Genomic DNA, 17,916 nt, shown 5'->3' on the forward strand with positions numbered 1-17,916 from the left:
GTGTGTGTGTGTGTGTGTGTGTGTGTGTGTGTGTGTGTGTGTGTGTGATCAGTGAAAGGGAGGTATGTCTCAGGCCAAACAGACCACGGTGCTTTTCTAATAACATTTAAATTGTTCCTGTATTGTTTGAGTTCTTTTAATCAATTAATTGCCTCTCGTCTGGAGTAATTGCAGACAGCTGAAACGTTCTCGTCTCTTTCCTACAAGGAAGTATTTAGTTGGAGGAATTTCACGTCTTTGAGCAGCCACTGCCTGAACCTGCGGTTGACATGGACATGAAATCAGAGAGGTATTTTTAGATTGCTGACCCATTACTCCCCAAGATCTGTTTGATCAGAGAAACTGGCAGGATCATTGAATGACTTTAACACACACAATGCATAGTTCAGCGCTTACCATTTGTTCCGCTCTTTCACGTTCTGCACACCTGCCAAACTCTCATTGCACGCCAGACCTCACGCCATTCCTTTTTTGTTTTGGTATTTTCCTTTATTTCAACAACAACAGCAAGTGTTCCCAGAGTCTGCTTCCAACTTCTCTATCGTGTTACATTTCTGAGAAATGGACTTGAAGATATAGCCCCCGTCCTCGACAGTCACAGCTAAGGTCATAACATTTCCAAGATGCCTCATAAAGAATCATTTGATTTGTGTTGGTCTCCCGAAGCCTTTGAATGAGGCCAAGGTGTAATAAAGGAGAGGTAGCAGGGACGGCAGTGGCAGCAGTAGCTCTGTCTTCCGATGCTCCTGTGTCTGCTGTGTTGTTTCAGGCCGAGGTACAGCCAGAAATGCCCGCCGTTGTTCCTATTGGACAAACAGTCATCATGTTTGCGTCTGTCTGATCGGCAGCTTGCCAGTGTCGGTGCCACGATGCGCTGGTGTCGTCAGAGAGAGCTAAACTTTTGTCGGATCATTCAACCTCCCTGCTCACCGCTGCTCTCAGGCACCTCGGGGGGGGGGGGGCGGGCCCCGCACGTGATTAAACCGTCTGAATCGAACCAGGGAAAGGGAGCCAGGGTGAGAGAGTCTGCTCCATCATTGGGGATAATAAGTCACAGCTGCTCCTTGCACTGCACCTGCTTCCTGTGCTAAAAGTTGAACAGACTTGGGCCTGCACAGCTCTGTAGCCGTCTCCCTTCAGCTCGTCTCTCTCTTGCCTCCACTCCGTCTATACACACAGAATGAATGCTCTCAATGCTTTCAATCACTGTACATTATCAGTTCAACCCGTGGTATCCCGAGTGCTTTAGTCATGTTCTGATTGTCATCCCCAATAAAGCCCGAGCGGGCCTCCCCTAGAGTCAGGGAGGAGCGACTGTCATGTGGTTTGATGAATGCCTCTGGCCGGGGTCCAGACTAGGAAAAAGAAAACGGTTCAAACGTCCCAAGGCTGGCATCCAGCCTGTGATCTAAGAGAAACGTCATCCGTCCTTGTTTGGATGTTATTGTTTCTGGTTTTAAGCATTATTTTCGGGGGCCTCATCCAAAGACACACATAACTTTTGTTTATTTTTCAGATCATGTATCTATTACAGCAGTGGATTGTGGGTACACAAGCGCACACACACACACACACACACACACACACACACACACACACACACACAATGAGACATACTGTATGGGTTCCAGTTTTAGTGTTGAATTTCATCTGAGATCCGTATTTTTTCCAAAACCGGTACTTATTCTGTCAAACAAAGCTTAGCGTTCCCTTGTCGTCTCTCAATATTTGGAGGTGCCTCGTATACTGAACAGCCTTTTATTTTGTGCTGATTTGTTTTAATTGTTTTTAAATATCTACTTTTTTTTAATGTGACAAAGCCTTAACAGTAACACAAATGTAACCATTGGAAAGGCTTCAGTTCTCAGAGTTTACTATCTTTGATTATTTGTGACACCTTGTTGAAGCATTTCATTTCTTTTTTCACAGATTGAATCAAAACTGTTTCGATTTTATGGTTTTTTTGTTCTGCTGTGATCAACTCAAGGGCAAAATGTCTTTGCCTGCTAAATAATGCATTTATTTCATCTTTCTGAAGAATATTGAATGTATCTGCCTCTCTGTCTTTTGTCCCAGCTGACTGAGACCCAGTCAGAGAGCAGCTACTACAGTCCTCAGAAGGTCAAGTCCAGAGAGGTGCTATGCCTGGAGCAAGAGGGGATCACTATTGAGGTACAGTAACATGCTATTACAAGATTGTAATAGCAGCTGATTTATTAACTATGCAATTTGTTATTGATAAATTGTCAAAATTCCAAAATATACAAAGAGAAGCTGCAATGACAGCTTGCTTTTAACATTTGTTCAACCAACTAATCAAAGTCCAGTAGAGTATGTCAAAAATAGATTTACGTGTATTGTTACATTTATTGATATGGAGGCAAATGTGAAAATGTATCCCGATATAGATTTTCAATCACATTGTTCATGTCTGGATTATAACCAATATTATGAGGAGGAATATTATTATTCCAAATAACATCAGGCCCAACCATTCATTGTTTTCAACTAAAGCAGATTTTTCTGGTGATAATTTGCCCTCTATCAATTGTCACGTCATGGCCAAACTTGGACAGACAAATGCAGATCCCCTGTCCTTCCCTTTTGACCCTCCATTATTATTATTAGTGTCTCCTTGGTTCCTCTTATTAACACCCTTCCTAAGTAGTTTTATAAAGCCTCTCCAGGTTACTAATCCGTGGCCTGTTGTGAACACAGAGGAATCCGTGTCTGAGTCGGGTCCAACTCTGATCATTTCCGCGTTTCCCCCTCGGCGTAGAAAATATTTTAAAAACCCTTTTTCTCTGATTACCTGGTTGGAGCAGGAAAGGAGTTTTCTGCTCCTAAGCTCTCTACCAGATGTGAGAAATTCGGAGAGATTTCCAATTCCAATTTCTATAATTTATGCTTTTGCTGGAAGAGTGAGAGAGCAGTCTGAACTGGGACCAAAAGTGAGAGCGTTGAAAGGCAAAGGGGTGGCTAGTAAAACAGGGAAAACTGGGCCTTGTAATTATTGTGTGGTGAAACGTAAAGTTTTATTGGATTGCTCTCTGTTTAGTTGTCTGCTGGGTGAAGCAGAGGCACGGTGAGGGAGGGACGAGCAAACCTTTACTGGTTACAGGTGCTGCTGGACTCCTACCACACTCACACTCCACCCTCAAGAGAAAATGGAAGCTGTCTGACCCCTGCTCTTTTTTTTTTTTATCATAATGAAATGAGCACACAACCTCAGCAGCACGCAAACCAACTTAGCCTCAAGCCGGTCAGGGTGGAGAACCTCGTTTGTGATGTATTTACAATAAATTGCGTCCCGAACTGCCATTATTTTCAAATGTTATGTTTTACTGCGATGTAAAAGGTTAAATTAATTTCTGTGAATTATTGCACAGTTCTGGTTTTACTGGGCTTCTGTTGACTGATTTAAGACATTTTACATCCTGGGGAAGGATTCTGAAGCCAACACTGTCGCCTTCTGTTTAGTTTGAACTTAGTAATAATAATAATAATAATAATAACTGTACAGGTCGTTGTATTCCTTATTTTCCTTACTGGAGGAAAAGCGCTCCAGAGTTTGTTCTTTATGTCCAGGTGGATAAATCCGGAGTATAAAAGCTGCTTCAAGTTTCTTCCTCCGCTTTTTCTTCCAGGTGCTGATGATGGGGGAGCCCTTCTTCGATTGTCAGATTGGCTTTGTGGGTTGCCGGGCACTCTGCCTGAAAGGCATCATGGGAGTACGGGATTTTGACGAAAACATGAACCGACGCGAAGAGGTAACGACAGCATGAAAAACCTCGAGGAAAAATGAAAACAAAAAGCGGAAAACTTGAGTGAGAGGGATAAGGAAAGATTATTTAAAAGCCCAGAACAGAGATGAGTTTCACCCAAACGACCTCCCCGCAGCCTCTATTGCTCCCCAGAGCTTTCAGAAGGAGGTAGAGATGTGGTCTGGTTTGTTTATGGAAGAGACCCAGCCGCCTCTCTGTAATTCACCGTAATGCTCTGTGTTTGCCAGATACACCACTGTGTCAGCTGCAATCCGCTCATGTGCAGTGCAATGCTTCTGGGCTCAATAGAAATCAATGTATTTCATCAACTATATGTTAACTAATGCTTGTTTTTCTTAAGTATTTTTCAATTTGTGGGTCACCTACAGCTTGGTCGATTACATTTAATAAGGGACAGCAAAGTATTCATATGAAATAGTTTGAAATACTTCTGGATAAGATGTTCTTTTCTGTAGTTTGGGCTAAGCTTTTATTCCTCTCCTTGTCTCGTCTCTCTGTCCGCAGGATGCAGTGTTCTTCAGCTGTGGGGACAGCCTGAGCAGCAAAGGAATGACCTACCTTACCAACTCTCTCTTTGACTACCGCAGTCCAGAGAACAACGGAGTCCGGGCGGAGTTCATCCTGGATACCGCTAATCACAAGGTCAGAAAGAGCATTTCTATTCTGGAGCGGGGTGGCACCAGCTGGTCTTTACTAAGCCTGGTCATTACTGTTCAGTCGGTCTTTGTTAAGACCGATCTGTAGAATGGACTTTTTCTGGGTTTCACCAACCTAACGTAAGTCTAGACTTAACTACGCCCGGTGCTGGCAGTGTGCGTTGCTAGGATACATTAAACAATCTGCCAATGTCTTTGTAATGTGTAGCTAAAAATGTAGCATTTCACAATCAAGCAGACTAACCACTAAGCCTTCAAAGGACACCCAAGGAACCGAGAGCTGAGACTAAGGCATATGGCAAAAACGAAGCAGTCGGTTAACCAGGCCAAAAACCAACTCAACACGCAGCTCACAGCTGTTCAACCAACAGCAATACACAAAAGTGCATTAAACGCGATTGACTCACTGATGCTGTTTACTGGAACAGCACCTGCCATTGACACAGTCCTCACTAAACATCTCAAGCTGTTTACAGAACAAAACGTTCCCGAGAATGATGCAAAAAGCTCTTTATTAAGACATCTGTTTCTTTATTTTCAGAAACACAGCGGCTCAAACACATGTTTCCTAACACATTTTAGTGTGGCTGTGGCTCACACAGTTATTGACAACTGGGTCAATAAACACTAATCTGAGATCATTACATCAGTCTCTCTTCAAGCGTCCACAGGAAACGCTGGAATTATAGCTATTATCATATTTAGTGGTAATATAGTATTTATCTTTTTTTTTTGTTTAACTCTCAGTAATTCCTCCTTGCAATAAATCATTGTGATTGAAATGACTGCCACTTAGAGTATCTCTTGTCAGCCACCCTGCTGCTAGCTGCAGTGGAGGAATGTGCCCCGCTATCTCAGCAGTAGTGTTAAAGCCATTATTCCTGATAACCACCAGCTCCCTTCATCCGCCATCCCAGCTGTAGTGTTGACTCTGCTGCAGAAATGTTCATGACCCTCAAATGAAGCAATTGTTTGGACAGCCATCCATCCATCTGCCCACACTTGAATGTCTTAAAGAGTCAAAGGGTTTTCGTGTTAATTCATTAGCGGTTTTGAAACCAGCCAATGGCTTTGATCCAAAAGCATGCCAGAGCCATTAGAGGTCCCCTAATAAATATTACTCATTAACCCGCCTGACTGATAAGGCTCTATTGAAACCTCTGTTTGGAGAGCTAGTGAGTGAGTCTGGGGTGGGGGTGTTAAAATGTGTAGGCGAGAGGGGCCCCTCTCATTCTCTCTGTTTACCAGTGGTTTGATGTGCAGTAGAAGTATAACTTTATAATATTGTCTATAGGACAGGCTCAACGGCTCTTAACCTGCAGTTATGGTAAAATAATACACTTAGGTAGAAGAAACGTTCTTTTATCTATATTTTGGGATTATTTGTTAATAATGGTCCTAAATAAAGCCGTAGTCCAAAGACACGCAGGCCTATGTTAATGGAACCTCTAAATGACGTGCAGGTCTGAATGTGAGTGTTTTAGCCCTGTAATAAACTGGTGACCCTCATGCTGTATGTAATGGTGGTTAAACACTATCTTTAGTGTTGGGTAACCGACGGTCACAAAGTGCTTTAATAATCATCAGTTATTACATTTTCTTTTCCCAAAATGTATTGCTTTCAGATACAGTCTGCATTACATTGATGCTTTTAAAAGCTGAACCTTTGCTATCTTGAATATTTCACAATGTTTCACAATGTCATGTTGAAACTATCATCTTTTACTGGATAAGGTACGTCTTTCCAGTGGCATTCAGCCAAAGCACCAATCGAATGAAACTTTCATTTCCATTTATAAATGGCTTATTGCTCAACACAGACCAGACGTGATATGTAATACATTTACAACTATAAATGAAGAATAATGAAATATAGTTGAGTCTACTCGCTATCACAAGTTCTGCTCTGAGAAGATGATTGAAGAAGTTGGTCAGTTGTATTTTCACCATGATCAAGTATCTCCTTATGTTACAAGCCTTTGTCAAGAGTTCCAGATATTCATGTTATTGTTAGCAAGTTACAAAAAAGAAATGCAATCAACCCCTCAATTACTCTTTTTTTTTATCTGTGATTTGACCCCCGTGGCCGTATCCACCATGACCCCAGTCACTGCCACTCTTAAATGCTATCAGCTTGTTTGCTCCTTTACTGCCATGTTTACCTAACTCCACTTTTGTTTGACAGGAGAGCTATACGGAGATAGCAGGCATGCAGCGCTTTGGTGCTTTCTACATGGATTATCTCTACACAATGGAGAACAGCAGCGCCAAAGGTGCTGTCTCATTCATTCCTCCTCACAGACCTGTTTGCTCACCTTGCCACCTCTTCTGTTTTTCTTTATGTCTGTCGTGTTCTCCTTTTCTCTGCCTTGCTCTCTCTCTCTCTTCCTATCCATATTGTATTTCTTTCTCACTTTTCTTCTCTTCTCTTTTCTTCTTTTTTCTTTTCTCTTCTCTTCTCTTTTCTTCTCTTCTTTTTTCTTTCCTCTCCTCTCCTCTCTGTCGAACAAGCCCCCTGGAGACCTGAAGAAAGAGCTTGTCTTGTTTGAGTCCCAGCCACCTGGTCCTTGACCCTTCCTGTCCTCGCTCTCACCCCAAACTTACCTGGAGGGCAACTGTCAGAAGTGTTTAGTCTGCACTGACACATATTTGAGTTTCTTTCTCCCCGCTGCTTGTTGAAACACTGTTCACCCCCCCGTCTCTTTACCTGTAAGCTCTTGAGAAAGTGAATAGGCTTCTCTTGGCTAATTAGGTGTCACTCTTCCTGGCAGAAGCTCAAAGATGGGCAGGATTCCTCATTCCTCAGCCGCGGCACTCAAGAATGTTTATTCAGGTCTGAAAGATCTGAAGTTCCCATTAGGAGATAAAGCGCTGCCCCTTCAATTTGAAATGCTATATTTGGCCCACAAACATCTCCGCGTGAGCATTTTATTTCAATGCTGCTCGGAAGCTGTATGTCACCTTTATGACGTTCACAAGTCCCCCCCCCCACCTAAAAATACATAGATGAAAAGGAAAGCTAACTTTCTCAGCACTTTCAGATCTAATCGAGATCAAGTGCAACCCCTTACTGTGTCAAATGGTAAAAATGTATAATATGTATATATAAAGAAGGATAGGCTTGTGTGTAACTGGCAAATATCACGTTGCAAACCACCAGTTACAGCGATGACTACTTTTGATGACATAGTGCACAGCTGCCCTTTTAATTAACACCAAATAAATCTGGGTGAACCTGTTTAATGACCTGAACAGATCATTCGGTGTATTACAGTTTGAGTCTGGTGCCACCTGTGTTGTTTCACTTGCCGTCCTCTTTTCCTCTTTCATTTTTTCTGACTGGGCTATTGTTTCCTCCCGCATGACAGCTACAGATAATTATCTAAATGAAAAATAAACATTGATACTGTCATCCTGAGCTGTCAAAGTCATTTCTGACAGCAGGATAAGTGTCAGTCTCTTTTCCTGCGGGAAGGCTGTGGTTACTCTTGTCAATTGGAATGCTTCTCTTCTGTCAGTGTTTCTCTTCTTCTCGGACGCGGACCAGATCCAGTGTCAACCAAACAAATTACTTTCCATCGCCATGGGACTAACATAAACTCTGAGTCAACCGAAATACTAACCGACCCGGGTCACACTCGCCATTGACTTCACATTAGAGCCACGCTGCAGATTAAAAACTTTTTTTTTTAATCTTGGGGAAATGGAGACACTTTAAATTGTCTAAATCCCAGCTAATTTCGGCCTCCTCGTCATTCCACTGACCGTTCTAACTGCAGCCATGTGGTTGATATTAGGCCTAATCCATTGCAGTTAATTCCCACTGAAGAAGGGAAAGGGAAGTGGCATTGCCCTTTATAAACCCCCAGAATTCAGTGTGCGTTTCACCCCATCCCCCAACCCTTTCAGCTAAAATAAAAAAAAAAAAAGTGGAACTCATAGTGTTGGCTCTCTGAGCTGTAAGAATGTCCGTTGCGGAATGTAATGGGAATAAAGAAAGTTGTGACCCTTTGTCCGCTCCCTCCCTGGCTGCCATTCATCCACCCCCTTCTTTTATTTTTAATTTCTGCCTTTTTTTATTGCCGGGGAGCTGAGTCTTTTAAGTGGACCTCTGGAACAGGGGCCTGTGATGAATGAAGGGACAGCTGTGTGAGGGAAGTGGACATTTGGAAAATTCATCATTCCAGTGGGTCACGGCTATGTGAACTGCTCGCTGCTGCTGCTGCATTACACCGCTGCCATCTCTGTTGTGTTTTACCCCAACAGATGACGAGGTTCTACACTTAAGTTGTACAGTACATGATTAACAGAAAGAAATGGGATACGGGGAAAGATGTTGCTGCCTTAACTATTAGTCAACAGTACACAACCCTGTATGTTAAATACAGTAGAAGACATGTCTGCTGACTTTGAGAAAAGTGGCTGACTGAGTGACAGAAGAATCCTCAAGTTTGTAATGGCACACACTGTATATATTTAATCACGTTTGTTTTCATTTGCAGGCTCTCAGGAATTCTCGGCGGTGAGTACGGAGGACGTAGTGCCCGCTGTCCAAGAGACATCCATCAAGACGCTGGTGGTGGGACCTCTGGACGTCAGGCTGAACAGCAGCGCTATCCACCGCATCCTCAAGATGGTCACCTGTGGTATGGACCACGAGTACGAGCCCTACTGCAAACTACAGCCAGGTCAGTTTGCTCAGCAGCAAACAACTAATAGTTCACTTTACTCCCTACGCGCAACTAACTCTTTCAACACTGTCTCTTATCTTCCCTTCTGCTCCGTTCTACTCTGCCAACGAGCAGAAACACCCAACAGTTTGCACTTGACAGTATCCTCATCACATTGTTATTTCCTTGCACAACGCATCTTTCAACACACAGCTGTACATGAAAATAGTGACCTTTTGGACCACATGAGGGAGGCTAAGCCAAACACCTTTTGTGTTAGTGGACGTCCCAGCACGGCTATTGATGAGCTCATCCCTGGGATGTTGTGAAAGAACACGGAATGTGTGTCTGCGTGTAATATCTGTAGCAATAACTCATTTTTTGCGAAACAATAACATCCGTAGGTTTCGGCTGTTTCAGCATCTGCGATAGATAATAGATGATGGTGTAATTACTACAGAGCTTTTGACTAAAGCTGGGTAGGTCAGTGCGTTCCTTCCTGTTTCTATATGTGTCCGTGCTCTCTGTGGCGTTCTCTGGAGAAGGGTCAGTATAGTTACCACCTCCTGTGGGGGGGATTGAGAAATTGAAAGAAGATAAAAAAGGAAGTATTTTTTACCAAGGTAGCGAATACAGATGGAGTGATAAAATAACATGCCTTATGTGGTTTCCTAAATCAAGCTCTCCTCTCCTCCCCTCTCAGCCTTGGCTTCATCAGGGCACTGTGTGTGTGTGCTTACCAGGAGAGAAGTAGAGGTCAGGAGGTCAAAGACATGACTATCTTTCTACTCATCCTGTCCTCTTCTTTGCTCCTCCTCATACGCTCTTTGCCAAGAGCTCATGAAGAATCACTTTCCTCCCCAAAACTAGCTGTAAATAGACCAAATTGGCTGTTGTTTGTGTATTTTGTATTTTATAAGATCTTGCACTAGTGGGAGGCTCTATCAATTTACTCTTTTTATATATATATATATATATATATATATATATATATATATCCCAAGAACAATAGGAGTAAAGTAACAAGACGCTGGATCTCGAGGCGTGACAGTTCTAGTTTTTTTTACTGTGCTTCATATAGAGTGTTTTAGTGTGTGTAATCATGCCTCTGTGTACCACGTGAGCTGCATGGTTTTTGTAATTTGGATGTTGATTGTGAATATTGACTTGAGCCCTGGCATATGATTAGATTGGACATGGCAGCGCCAGATGTACCTGATGCGTGGCTGTGGCGTTAGGCCAAAGAGCAAAACCAGCTTGGGGATCAGGTTCTGAGCCCACCTTGGAGCTGGGAATGTAGCCCAACAGAACCTTTACAGAAAAGAAACAAGCCCGTGTCCTGGGACCGGAGCCAAGGCCGTTCAGTAACAAAGCCCTCAGGTTTTGGTCCACCTCAGGCCCTGGACCCAGTTCAGCGGTTCAGTGCCCTGGTCCCTCCTTCCTTTGGTGAGCGCTGACCTCGCTCGCCTCTACTCAATGTTGACTTGGTGGTTCACTATATTTTCTGCCTTTCTGGATGTTTCTGGTCATTGATTGAATGAGTGGTTTTATGAGATAGTTCAAAAACAAAGCTACTAGAAAGCAAGCACTGTAATGAATATCGCTCAGAGATGCCAGGACGTTTTTAGTGCATGTTGATTCTATTTAGTGCATGAGATGGTGTTTTTTTTTTTATTGTTTTAATGCTGCAGGCGTAGAAGAGAGGCGCCCACTCAAAGAAATGTGGTGTGCTTTACAGCTAACCTCTTTCTCTCTTAAAAAAATACCTCAAGTCCTCAAATCCTTAATGCACCACAGGTCGCATACTAGTGGTTAGATTGACTCGTGTAAAACATAGAATGTTTAATCTTACACTGCATCCTCGCCCATCACTGTGCCTCTGCGATGCGTTCCAAAGCTAATGTTTCTTTCTGTTGTGTCATCGTCTCTGTAGAAGTGGTTGAAGAGAGCCTCGGTGCAGCTACTCCAGAGGAGATCTCAAGCTTAGAGGAGTTCATCCCGACCAGGCTCACGTGTCTCACTCTGCTCCAAGTCTCAGTGACCGTCTCCATGGCGGAGTTCAACCTCCTTCACACACTAATGCCGGTCATCATGGGATGCAAGGTGGTGCACACAGACCTACATTCTTCTAAACAAACTCCCATTTCCTGATTAAACGGAAGTACCATAGTAAAAAAAAGTCAATCATCAAATCCAGCACATTAAACCCATCATTATAAAAGTCACACAGTCACAACTTTAGATTCAGTTCAATTTTAAGAACTCGTCAGAGAGTCCAGCTGCGATATGTATTCTCCCTTTTAACCCCTTTCCCTTTCATATCCTCCATCCCCCAGACCGCACCGGGGCCGGTCAACATCCCAGCGTTTCAGCCGGTGCGCCCTCTACCTGCCGTGCAGTTCCAGGTGGAAAGGGTGAACATTGAGCACTCGGTGCCCATGTACGCTCCAGAGCTGGTCAGCACCGTCAGCGGTCTCAGCCAGCCCTCTGACAACCTGCTCCATCACTGCTATGCACACCTCTACCTCAAGGTGAGCACAACGTTATTATATATCACAGCTGTCCTTACTGTACATAAAAGACAAAAATGGGGCATATGGCAAACGACACAATGATGTTTTCCAAAAAGGTCATTCAGATCTCGATTCTATTTTAACCCTGCACATCTTACGTTGGTTTTACATTTGCTGATTTGGTTCTCTTATTAAAGTTCCGTGCTGTTTAAACTGTTAAGAAACTCAGGATGCTTTCATCCATTATCTTCTATTATATATTTGATAATGTACAGTGCAAAAAGTTATGGAAGAGTGGATGTAAAACCATGCCCTCATACAGCATTTATTCCAATGCCCTTTTTCCTGTCACATTTTTGTTTCTGTTATGTTTTATTTCTTTCATTTGATTGTACATGTTTTTCTTTATTAATCATCTTTCGATTGGAGACAAAACACACAAGGTAATTGACACATCAGCCTAAAGTCTGCATGGCCACAGTCTTAACTCCACCCTGAAATAACTCTAATGACCTGCATGACCCCTTTTTACCTGGTCATAAAAGTCTCAGCACTGGGCTTTCTGATGAGCACCAGTCCAGCTCTGGTCTACTTCATGCTTGTATTGTGCGGCGTCGACATTCCCCTCTTACTGCGTTGCTTTTATGGTTTCCAGTTTCAAGCTCAAAAGATCAAATTCATTTTAATTACAGTTAAAGTTAGCAACATCATCAAATAGGGCCTTTTGGTTTGTTAGAGGAGTTTAAAATCACTCTTTAATATTTTCTTTCACCCATACTTTCATCAGATCGTCTCATACGGTGAGGCCAATTTTAGTAATTACAGTTTGTTGTATAATTCGATTGTGGCAGTTCCCTAAGGACAGTCATCCGAACAATCCGCTGTGAGTCATTGAATTCATCAAATCATTGATCCTCCTCTAAATGTGTCTCAGCACTTTGTATACATAGCTATAAAGCATGAATTATTTACATACACACTATTTGCTTAGTATTTCATCTAAATACAGGTGAAGGTAAAGACATATCTGCTGACTTTAGTCATCAATAAAACAATGTTTTAACCTTTCTATTCATAGTTGACTTGAAGGCCAGGATGTTCCGTGCAGTACATATAGAACTATGGTGGCTTTAGCAAATACAGCTAATCCCCCTTTTAGGAAGCCTGGATAACAGATCTGGGCTGATCCGGGGTGGCCCAGTCTGGCCTGGTCTGTTTTTTTTTTTTTTTTTTTTTTAAGACAGGATGTTTGCCGGACATCATGCTGGTAGTCCTTATCACAGGGTCACCAAGGGGTTAACAGTCACCTGGTCAGTGGCCAAGGATCTCTTCTGACCAATCAGCCAATCGGCATCTGTATCTGCCAAGATTCTAATTGCGCCTCTGGATTTTGGCAGGAGGATCATGACGGGGTGGAGGTCAATCTGGCCGCAATTCACCCGCTGCAGGAAGTGATTTGAAACGGGTATAAACTAAGGCTTATCTTAATCTGTCTTTTATTGACACTGGCTGACAAAGCTAAGGTGTTTGTGCTGAGTGTAGCGGTTAGCCATTGTCTCACTTTTCCTTGGTTATAGACAAGAACTCAACATCAGCCTTGCTCAACAAGGAGGAAACGGAAGGAAACAGACCGATCATTATTGAAACTTTGGGTTATTTGAAGAACTAGTTGTGTAAGCTGTAGTGAATCGGTCCGTGGCTATACGGCCTCAAGCTTGCATTTCAAAGTGAGATCTTTATTATGTTTACATCTCTATCTGGCAATCGTACAGTTCAATTTTGTTATGCTACTCTGTTGTGTAATATTCCAGCCATAGGCCAGTTGTCCATTTATAAATTAATTATCATTTTAGTTTGGTCCAAGGTTGTGTCCGCCTGCTCTCGTCTGTCTGCTCAGCTAAGGGGTTTGGTAGACCTTCTCTTGGAATTGAGTGAATCCTGCCCTGAGCATATACAGCAGCTGCATGTGGGACAGCTGGGCCCAGCCATCATCCACTGCCTCAAATATTAAACTGGACTTCATCCACCATGCTCACTATTAACAGTATGTAAACATTGAGGTTGCAGTACATTCTGTGTCTGGCAATGTGGCTACCGGGAGCTGAGATAATGAGAATACGATCATGAGCCACGTTGTCACTAAACGACAACACGCTCTTCCTGGAAAAATACTTGAATGTTAACTTGGCACGATCTGGACCTGATAAATCTGATCCGTATGAAGGGGTGTTGTGACTGTGCTGTCAATTGAGGGCAAGCAAGAGTGTTGCTTCATTTCTTTGTGCTTTAACTTGTTGCAGTATGTGTGCACACTTACGTTAAAGTTATTCTGAAAACTTCAGTCCAGTGCGTTATTTGTTCGTAGACCTCTGTGCTCTTTAGCCGTGCACAGTGTGTTCAGGACTCAGCAGTGTGTATCCTCCCTGAATGACACTGCAGTGGATACGTCACTTCTGCCATGTCATCTTTGCCTTGAAAAGCTATTACAGGAAAAAAACAAATGCGTCTGCAGTGGTGTAATGTAAGTGTAGTTTACATACATTTTTTGGTGAGTTCAACCATAGACTGTATATAAACAGTGGACGTAGTCATGGTGTCATCACCCATTGGTTTGTGGACTGACTTTTTGAAGCTTCGAGTTCGGCGATTCCGCAGTCTGTCAATCACAGAAACCCCGCCCTAAAGCTTACTTTGCTTTATGGTCTATTTCATTGCTTTTCAACCTTTACTGAGCCGCGGTACATTTTTTTACATTAAAAAGATCCCGCGGCACACCAACAACCAAAAAAGTTACAAAATAACACACTGTAGCATAATACAGCATATATGCTGACAATTTAATGACAAGTCTCTCAATTTGTTGATCCTTACTCAGTGTGAAACCTGTGTAGGGGAACAAAATAGTCCGTGTTCTTGTTTTGAAGTGACGGGTGTTTCGTCTGGAGATGACGTTTCAGCCTACTTGGGACCATGGCACCGTTGGATACTTTTTCCCCACACACCAAGCATAATGGAGTCGGTGCAGTCGGATCCCCGGTGAAAGTAAATCCAAACGAAAGATAACTTTCGCTGTATAGCCTCGAGCCTCGAGCACCACTCATACGTGGCTTTCCATCTGGGTTAAAATGTTGTCCAGGGCCCAGTTCAGAGACTGTACTTTTCCTTTTCAAATAGTTCCCCATCTCTGTTCATCTTGTCGCCTCTCCCATGCGTCATTCAATTCTAACTAACAAGGTCAATATTGAGCTACCTACTGCCACCCACTGGCATGGAAGAGTATTTAATTACTTAGCCAGCCAACTAGAGATTGAGACCATAAACTCATGTTTACAATGTTTACTGAGGTAATAAATCGAGGAGAGTAATTTTCTCATGGACTTCCATACAATCTGACTTCTTTTTGCATTGGCTTCACTCGCTAGAACCGAAGGTTGCCGCCTGGGTTCAACATACGGATACTTTTAATGGTCCCTCCCAGACTGGAAGATGGACTTGCTGACAGCTGGTTGTTCAGTAAACAAGGATGATAAGATGATTCTGTCTTCTTTTTGTTATCTGTTTCATTATTTTCATGGAGGCAGCTATATGAGAAGACGATACGTCATGTTTGTAGCATTTGAGTCCAGCACTAATTTCCCAGTGGGGACAATATCGTGTCTTCTGACTCTGTAAGAGTGCAGATTTGGGATACGACAGGTCCGCTGAAGACAGAAATGCTCAAAACAGTTCAGTTGTGTTTGAGATGAGAGAACAGCCCTGCTCTCTCCCTCTTTTTCCTCACACTCTCTCTCTCTCTCGCTCTCGCTCTCTCTCTCTCTCTCTCCAGGTGTTTGGGTTCCAGGCAGGCTTGACGGTCCAGGACAGTGCAGGAGGTTTCCTGCCTCTCATCCCCATCATCCCTTCCTTTAGCACTGCACTCTACGGGAAGCTGATCCAGATGCCTGCATACTGGTGAGCACCTTAATATGGATGGAACTCTGAGTGAGCACAGAGGCAAGCAGAGTTCCCCATGTGAACATCAATTATATGATCTCTTCTCTCAGGAACTGCAGATGAATTTAAAGGTATATGGTGGGGAAAAAAACAACAGTATACGCTCCTATTTTTTCACTTTTACACTAATGTATATACAAGGGGTGGAAAAATCTTTCAAAAATGGAATTCATCACCTCAGATAATTTGATTTGGACTTGGCATTTTTTTGCAATAGTTTTGCTATCCCTAACATGGTTACCTCAAATTGTTTATAGGCTTTGACATTTAATTGTTGCCCCTTTTTAGAACGATTGGGATTGAAGTGATGCCCGCAGAAGTGAAGCCCAATCTTATATCGTATTCATTTAACACTTACTTTACGTTTACATCACAATGTGTGATATCTTCCTGGAAGAAATGGTCCCAGGGTGTTTGGTTCAAGTAAAGAATTCCCAACATGTTTGAGCTCCGGATGCATCCTGAGATGGCGTCCAAAGAAACATCACTGTACAGTATATATGTAGAGAAGCTTACTAGTCTGTACCTATTTAGTTATATCTAGGTGGGGTGTTGTACAATGTAACATATTGATTGAGGTAATCACTGGCAGCACTAGGTGATTACGGTCAACACATTCCTCAAAGTACACATTGTGTAAGGTGCTCATCACTGTGTGATGGCTAAAGAGACTTGGCCAAGTACAGTAAACAGAAGGGTGATTTACATTCTACAAGCACCTGTGGGAGGCATCAGTGCTCAAGGGATGACCTACTTTTGTATGCCAACCTGAAAGTAAGCATCACACTGGTTGCCTCGCCAAAAAGCCAATGGCATGTTTCATTTGGAAGTGGGATTATTGCAGAAAATACACTCTGTGGCAAACACAAGTTCATGATACTTACACGTTTTTGTTCAGCAAGATACTCTTCACAAATGAACACCACTTTTATGATTTTTGAAGCATAAATACAATCGCCAGCAGCATAAAGCTAACGTCAGGCAATAAACAAACTGCACCATGGTCACATGACTGCACTTCACCACCACCAAGATAAAGATGGACTAGTCGGCGTGATGGCGTTTTGTAGTGTCAGCCACTTGTTATCAACCGCCTTTTTGTAAAGCGCGTAAAAGCTTCAAAATTCACCAGAGCGATAGATTTACTAACCTATTAATATCGTAGAACAAAACGTTAAAATCTCTTCAGCTCGTATTAAACACGGACCTTATTTCAGGCCTCTAACAAAAAACCCATTCAAAAACTCATCGACTTCGAGATGAGGGAAGAGGAAGTGCAAAAATGCCGACTCATGACGGTGTTTTAGAACTCTTTCCTGCAGCACATTATGGGTAACAATCACCCATCAGTTTAACCCAGTAAAGACTCATACGTATGGGTGTGAACCTCCTCTGTGTATTGGTCCTTGATAGGCTTGTCTGTATACTGTGTGTGTATGTGTGGTGTTAGGCCCATGTATTGTACTTCATGAAGAGGACTGCAGCCTTTTGCGGGGAGTGCATCAAAGGGTATTTAAAGTGATGGATGAGCCGCTTCTTCAGCGGTTAGTGGGGAAAACAGAAAAACACAGTCATCGGGTAACAACTGCAACAATTTCTCACATGGTTTGAAACACAAGGAGAGGAAAATAATACAACGCTGTCTAAAGAGATGAAAAAACATATTGCCATATCCCTGTCCTTCTAGCAGACTGGGGATGACTCATCAGGGATGTCCCCCAAGAGAGGGTAGGAGTTGAAGGGAGGACAAGAAGGGAAAGGAGAGGAATAAGGCTCCATAGTCTTTAAGTGTTGAAGTTATCAAAGTCCAAAGAGAATGGGAGACAACAAGGAGAAAATGCAAAAGTAGACAAATATGCAGAGAGTGAGATAATGCAGAGGAGAGGAGAGAAGGAGATGAGTAGATAGGATGATGGGAAAAGTGTGAATGGACAGTCCTGGACAGGAAGAGGGATGAGACACGAGCTTGGGAAGATGGATAAAGGGGAGAAACATTTTAGAGAATGAATGATCTCAGCGTACGTTTACAGTATCGATCTTTGTGTGTCGTCTTTGACTTTGTGGGGCTTTACTTTTTTTTTTTTTTTTAATTGAAAATGTCATAGTGAACTTACTCCTACTTATTACTCATATGTATGTAAATGCGTTAATGTATGTATTAAAAGGCCTTGTTGGGGTCATTTTAATACTTAATTAGGGCTCTGTAAAGAATGAATGAGTAGCTCATGTCCTGTCTTCCATTTAGAACAACTAAATACTCTCCGGACGTCACCTTGATTTTGTATATCTCTCTCCATCG

The 17,916-nt window shown here is 42.7% G+C and overlaps 1 protein-coding gene across 2 annotated transcripts; it reads left to right on the forward strand.

The window, feature by feature from the left end:
* The first annotated feature begins 28 nt into the window (after positions 1-28).
* On the forward strand, positions 29-17,545 carry LOC116377015 (vacuolar protein sorting-associated protein 13B-like). Of its 2 annotated transcripts, XM_031838540.1 has the most exons (9): positions 29-289; positions 2,077-2,172; positions 3,648-3,770; positions 4,290-4,427; positions 6,627-6,714; positions 8,944-9,129; positions 11,045-11,214; positions 11,448-11,642; positions 15,451-17,545. In XM_031838540.1, exons 3-9 carry the CDS (start codon positions 3,654-3,656, stop codon positions 15,577-15,579), a joined length of 1,023 nt encoding a protein of 340 aa, XP_031694400.1. In that variant the 5' UTR covers positions 29-289; positions 2,077-2,172; positions 3,648-3,653; the 3' UTR covers positions 15,580-17,545. The 2 variants fall into 2 exon arrangements, with proteins under 2 accessions (XP_031694400.1, XP_031694399.1); XM_031838539.1 differs by lacking the exon at positions 29-289 and having other exon boundaries at positions 972-2,172.
* The last annotated feature ends 371 nt before the right edge of the window (positions 17,546-17,916 follow it).

This window comes from Anarrhichthys ocellatus, unplaced genomic scaffold (assembly GCF_004355925.1).
Source record: "Anarrhichthys ocellatus isolate YVR2014 unplaced genomic scaffold, GSC_Weel_1.0 scaffold806, whole genome shotgun sequence".
NCBI lineage: Eukaryota > Metazoa > Chordata > Actinopteri > Perciformes > Anarhichadidae > Anarrhichthys > Anarrhichthys ocellatus.

Excerpts from the sequence above, each read along its gene's own strand:
- LOC116377015 (XM_031838539.1), top strand. The coding sequence starts at position 2,047 with ATGTATCTGCCTCTCTGTCTTTTGTCCCAGCTGACTGAGACCCAGTCA. Across the intron at positions 2,173-3,647 it reads AAGAGGGGATCACTATTGAG|GTGCTGATGATGGGGGAGCC; the intron begins GTACAGTAACAT and ends TTTTTCTTCCAG. Across the intron at positions 9,130-11,044 it reads CTACTGCAAACTACAGCCAG|AAGTGGTTGAAGAGAGCCTC; the intron begins GTCAGTTTGCTC and ends TCGTCTCTGTAG.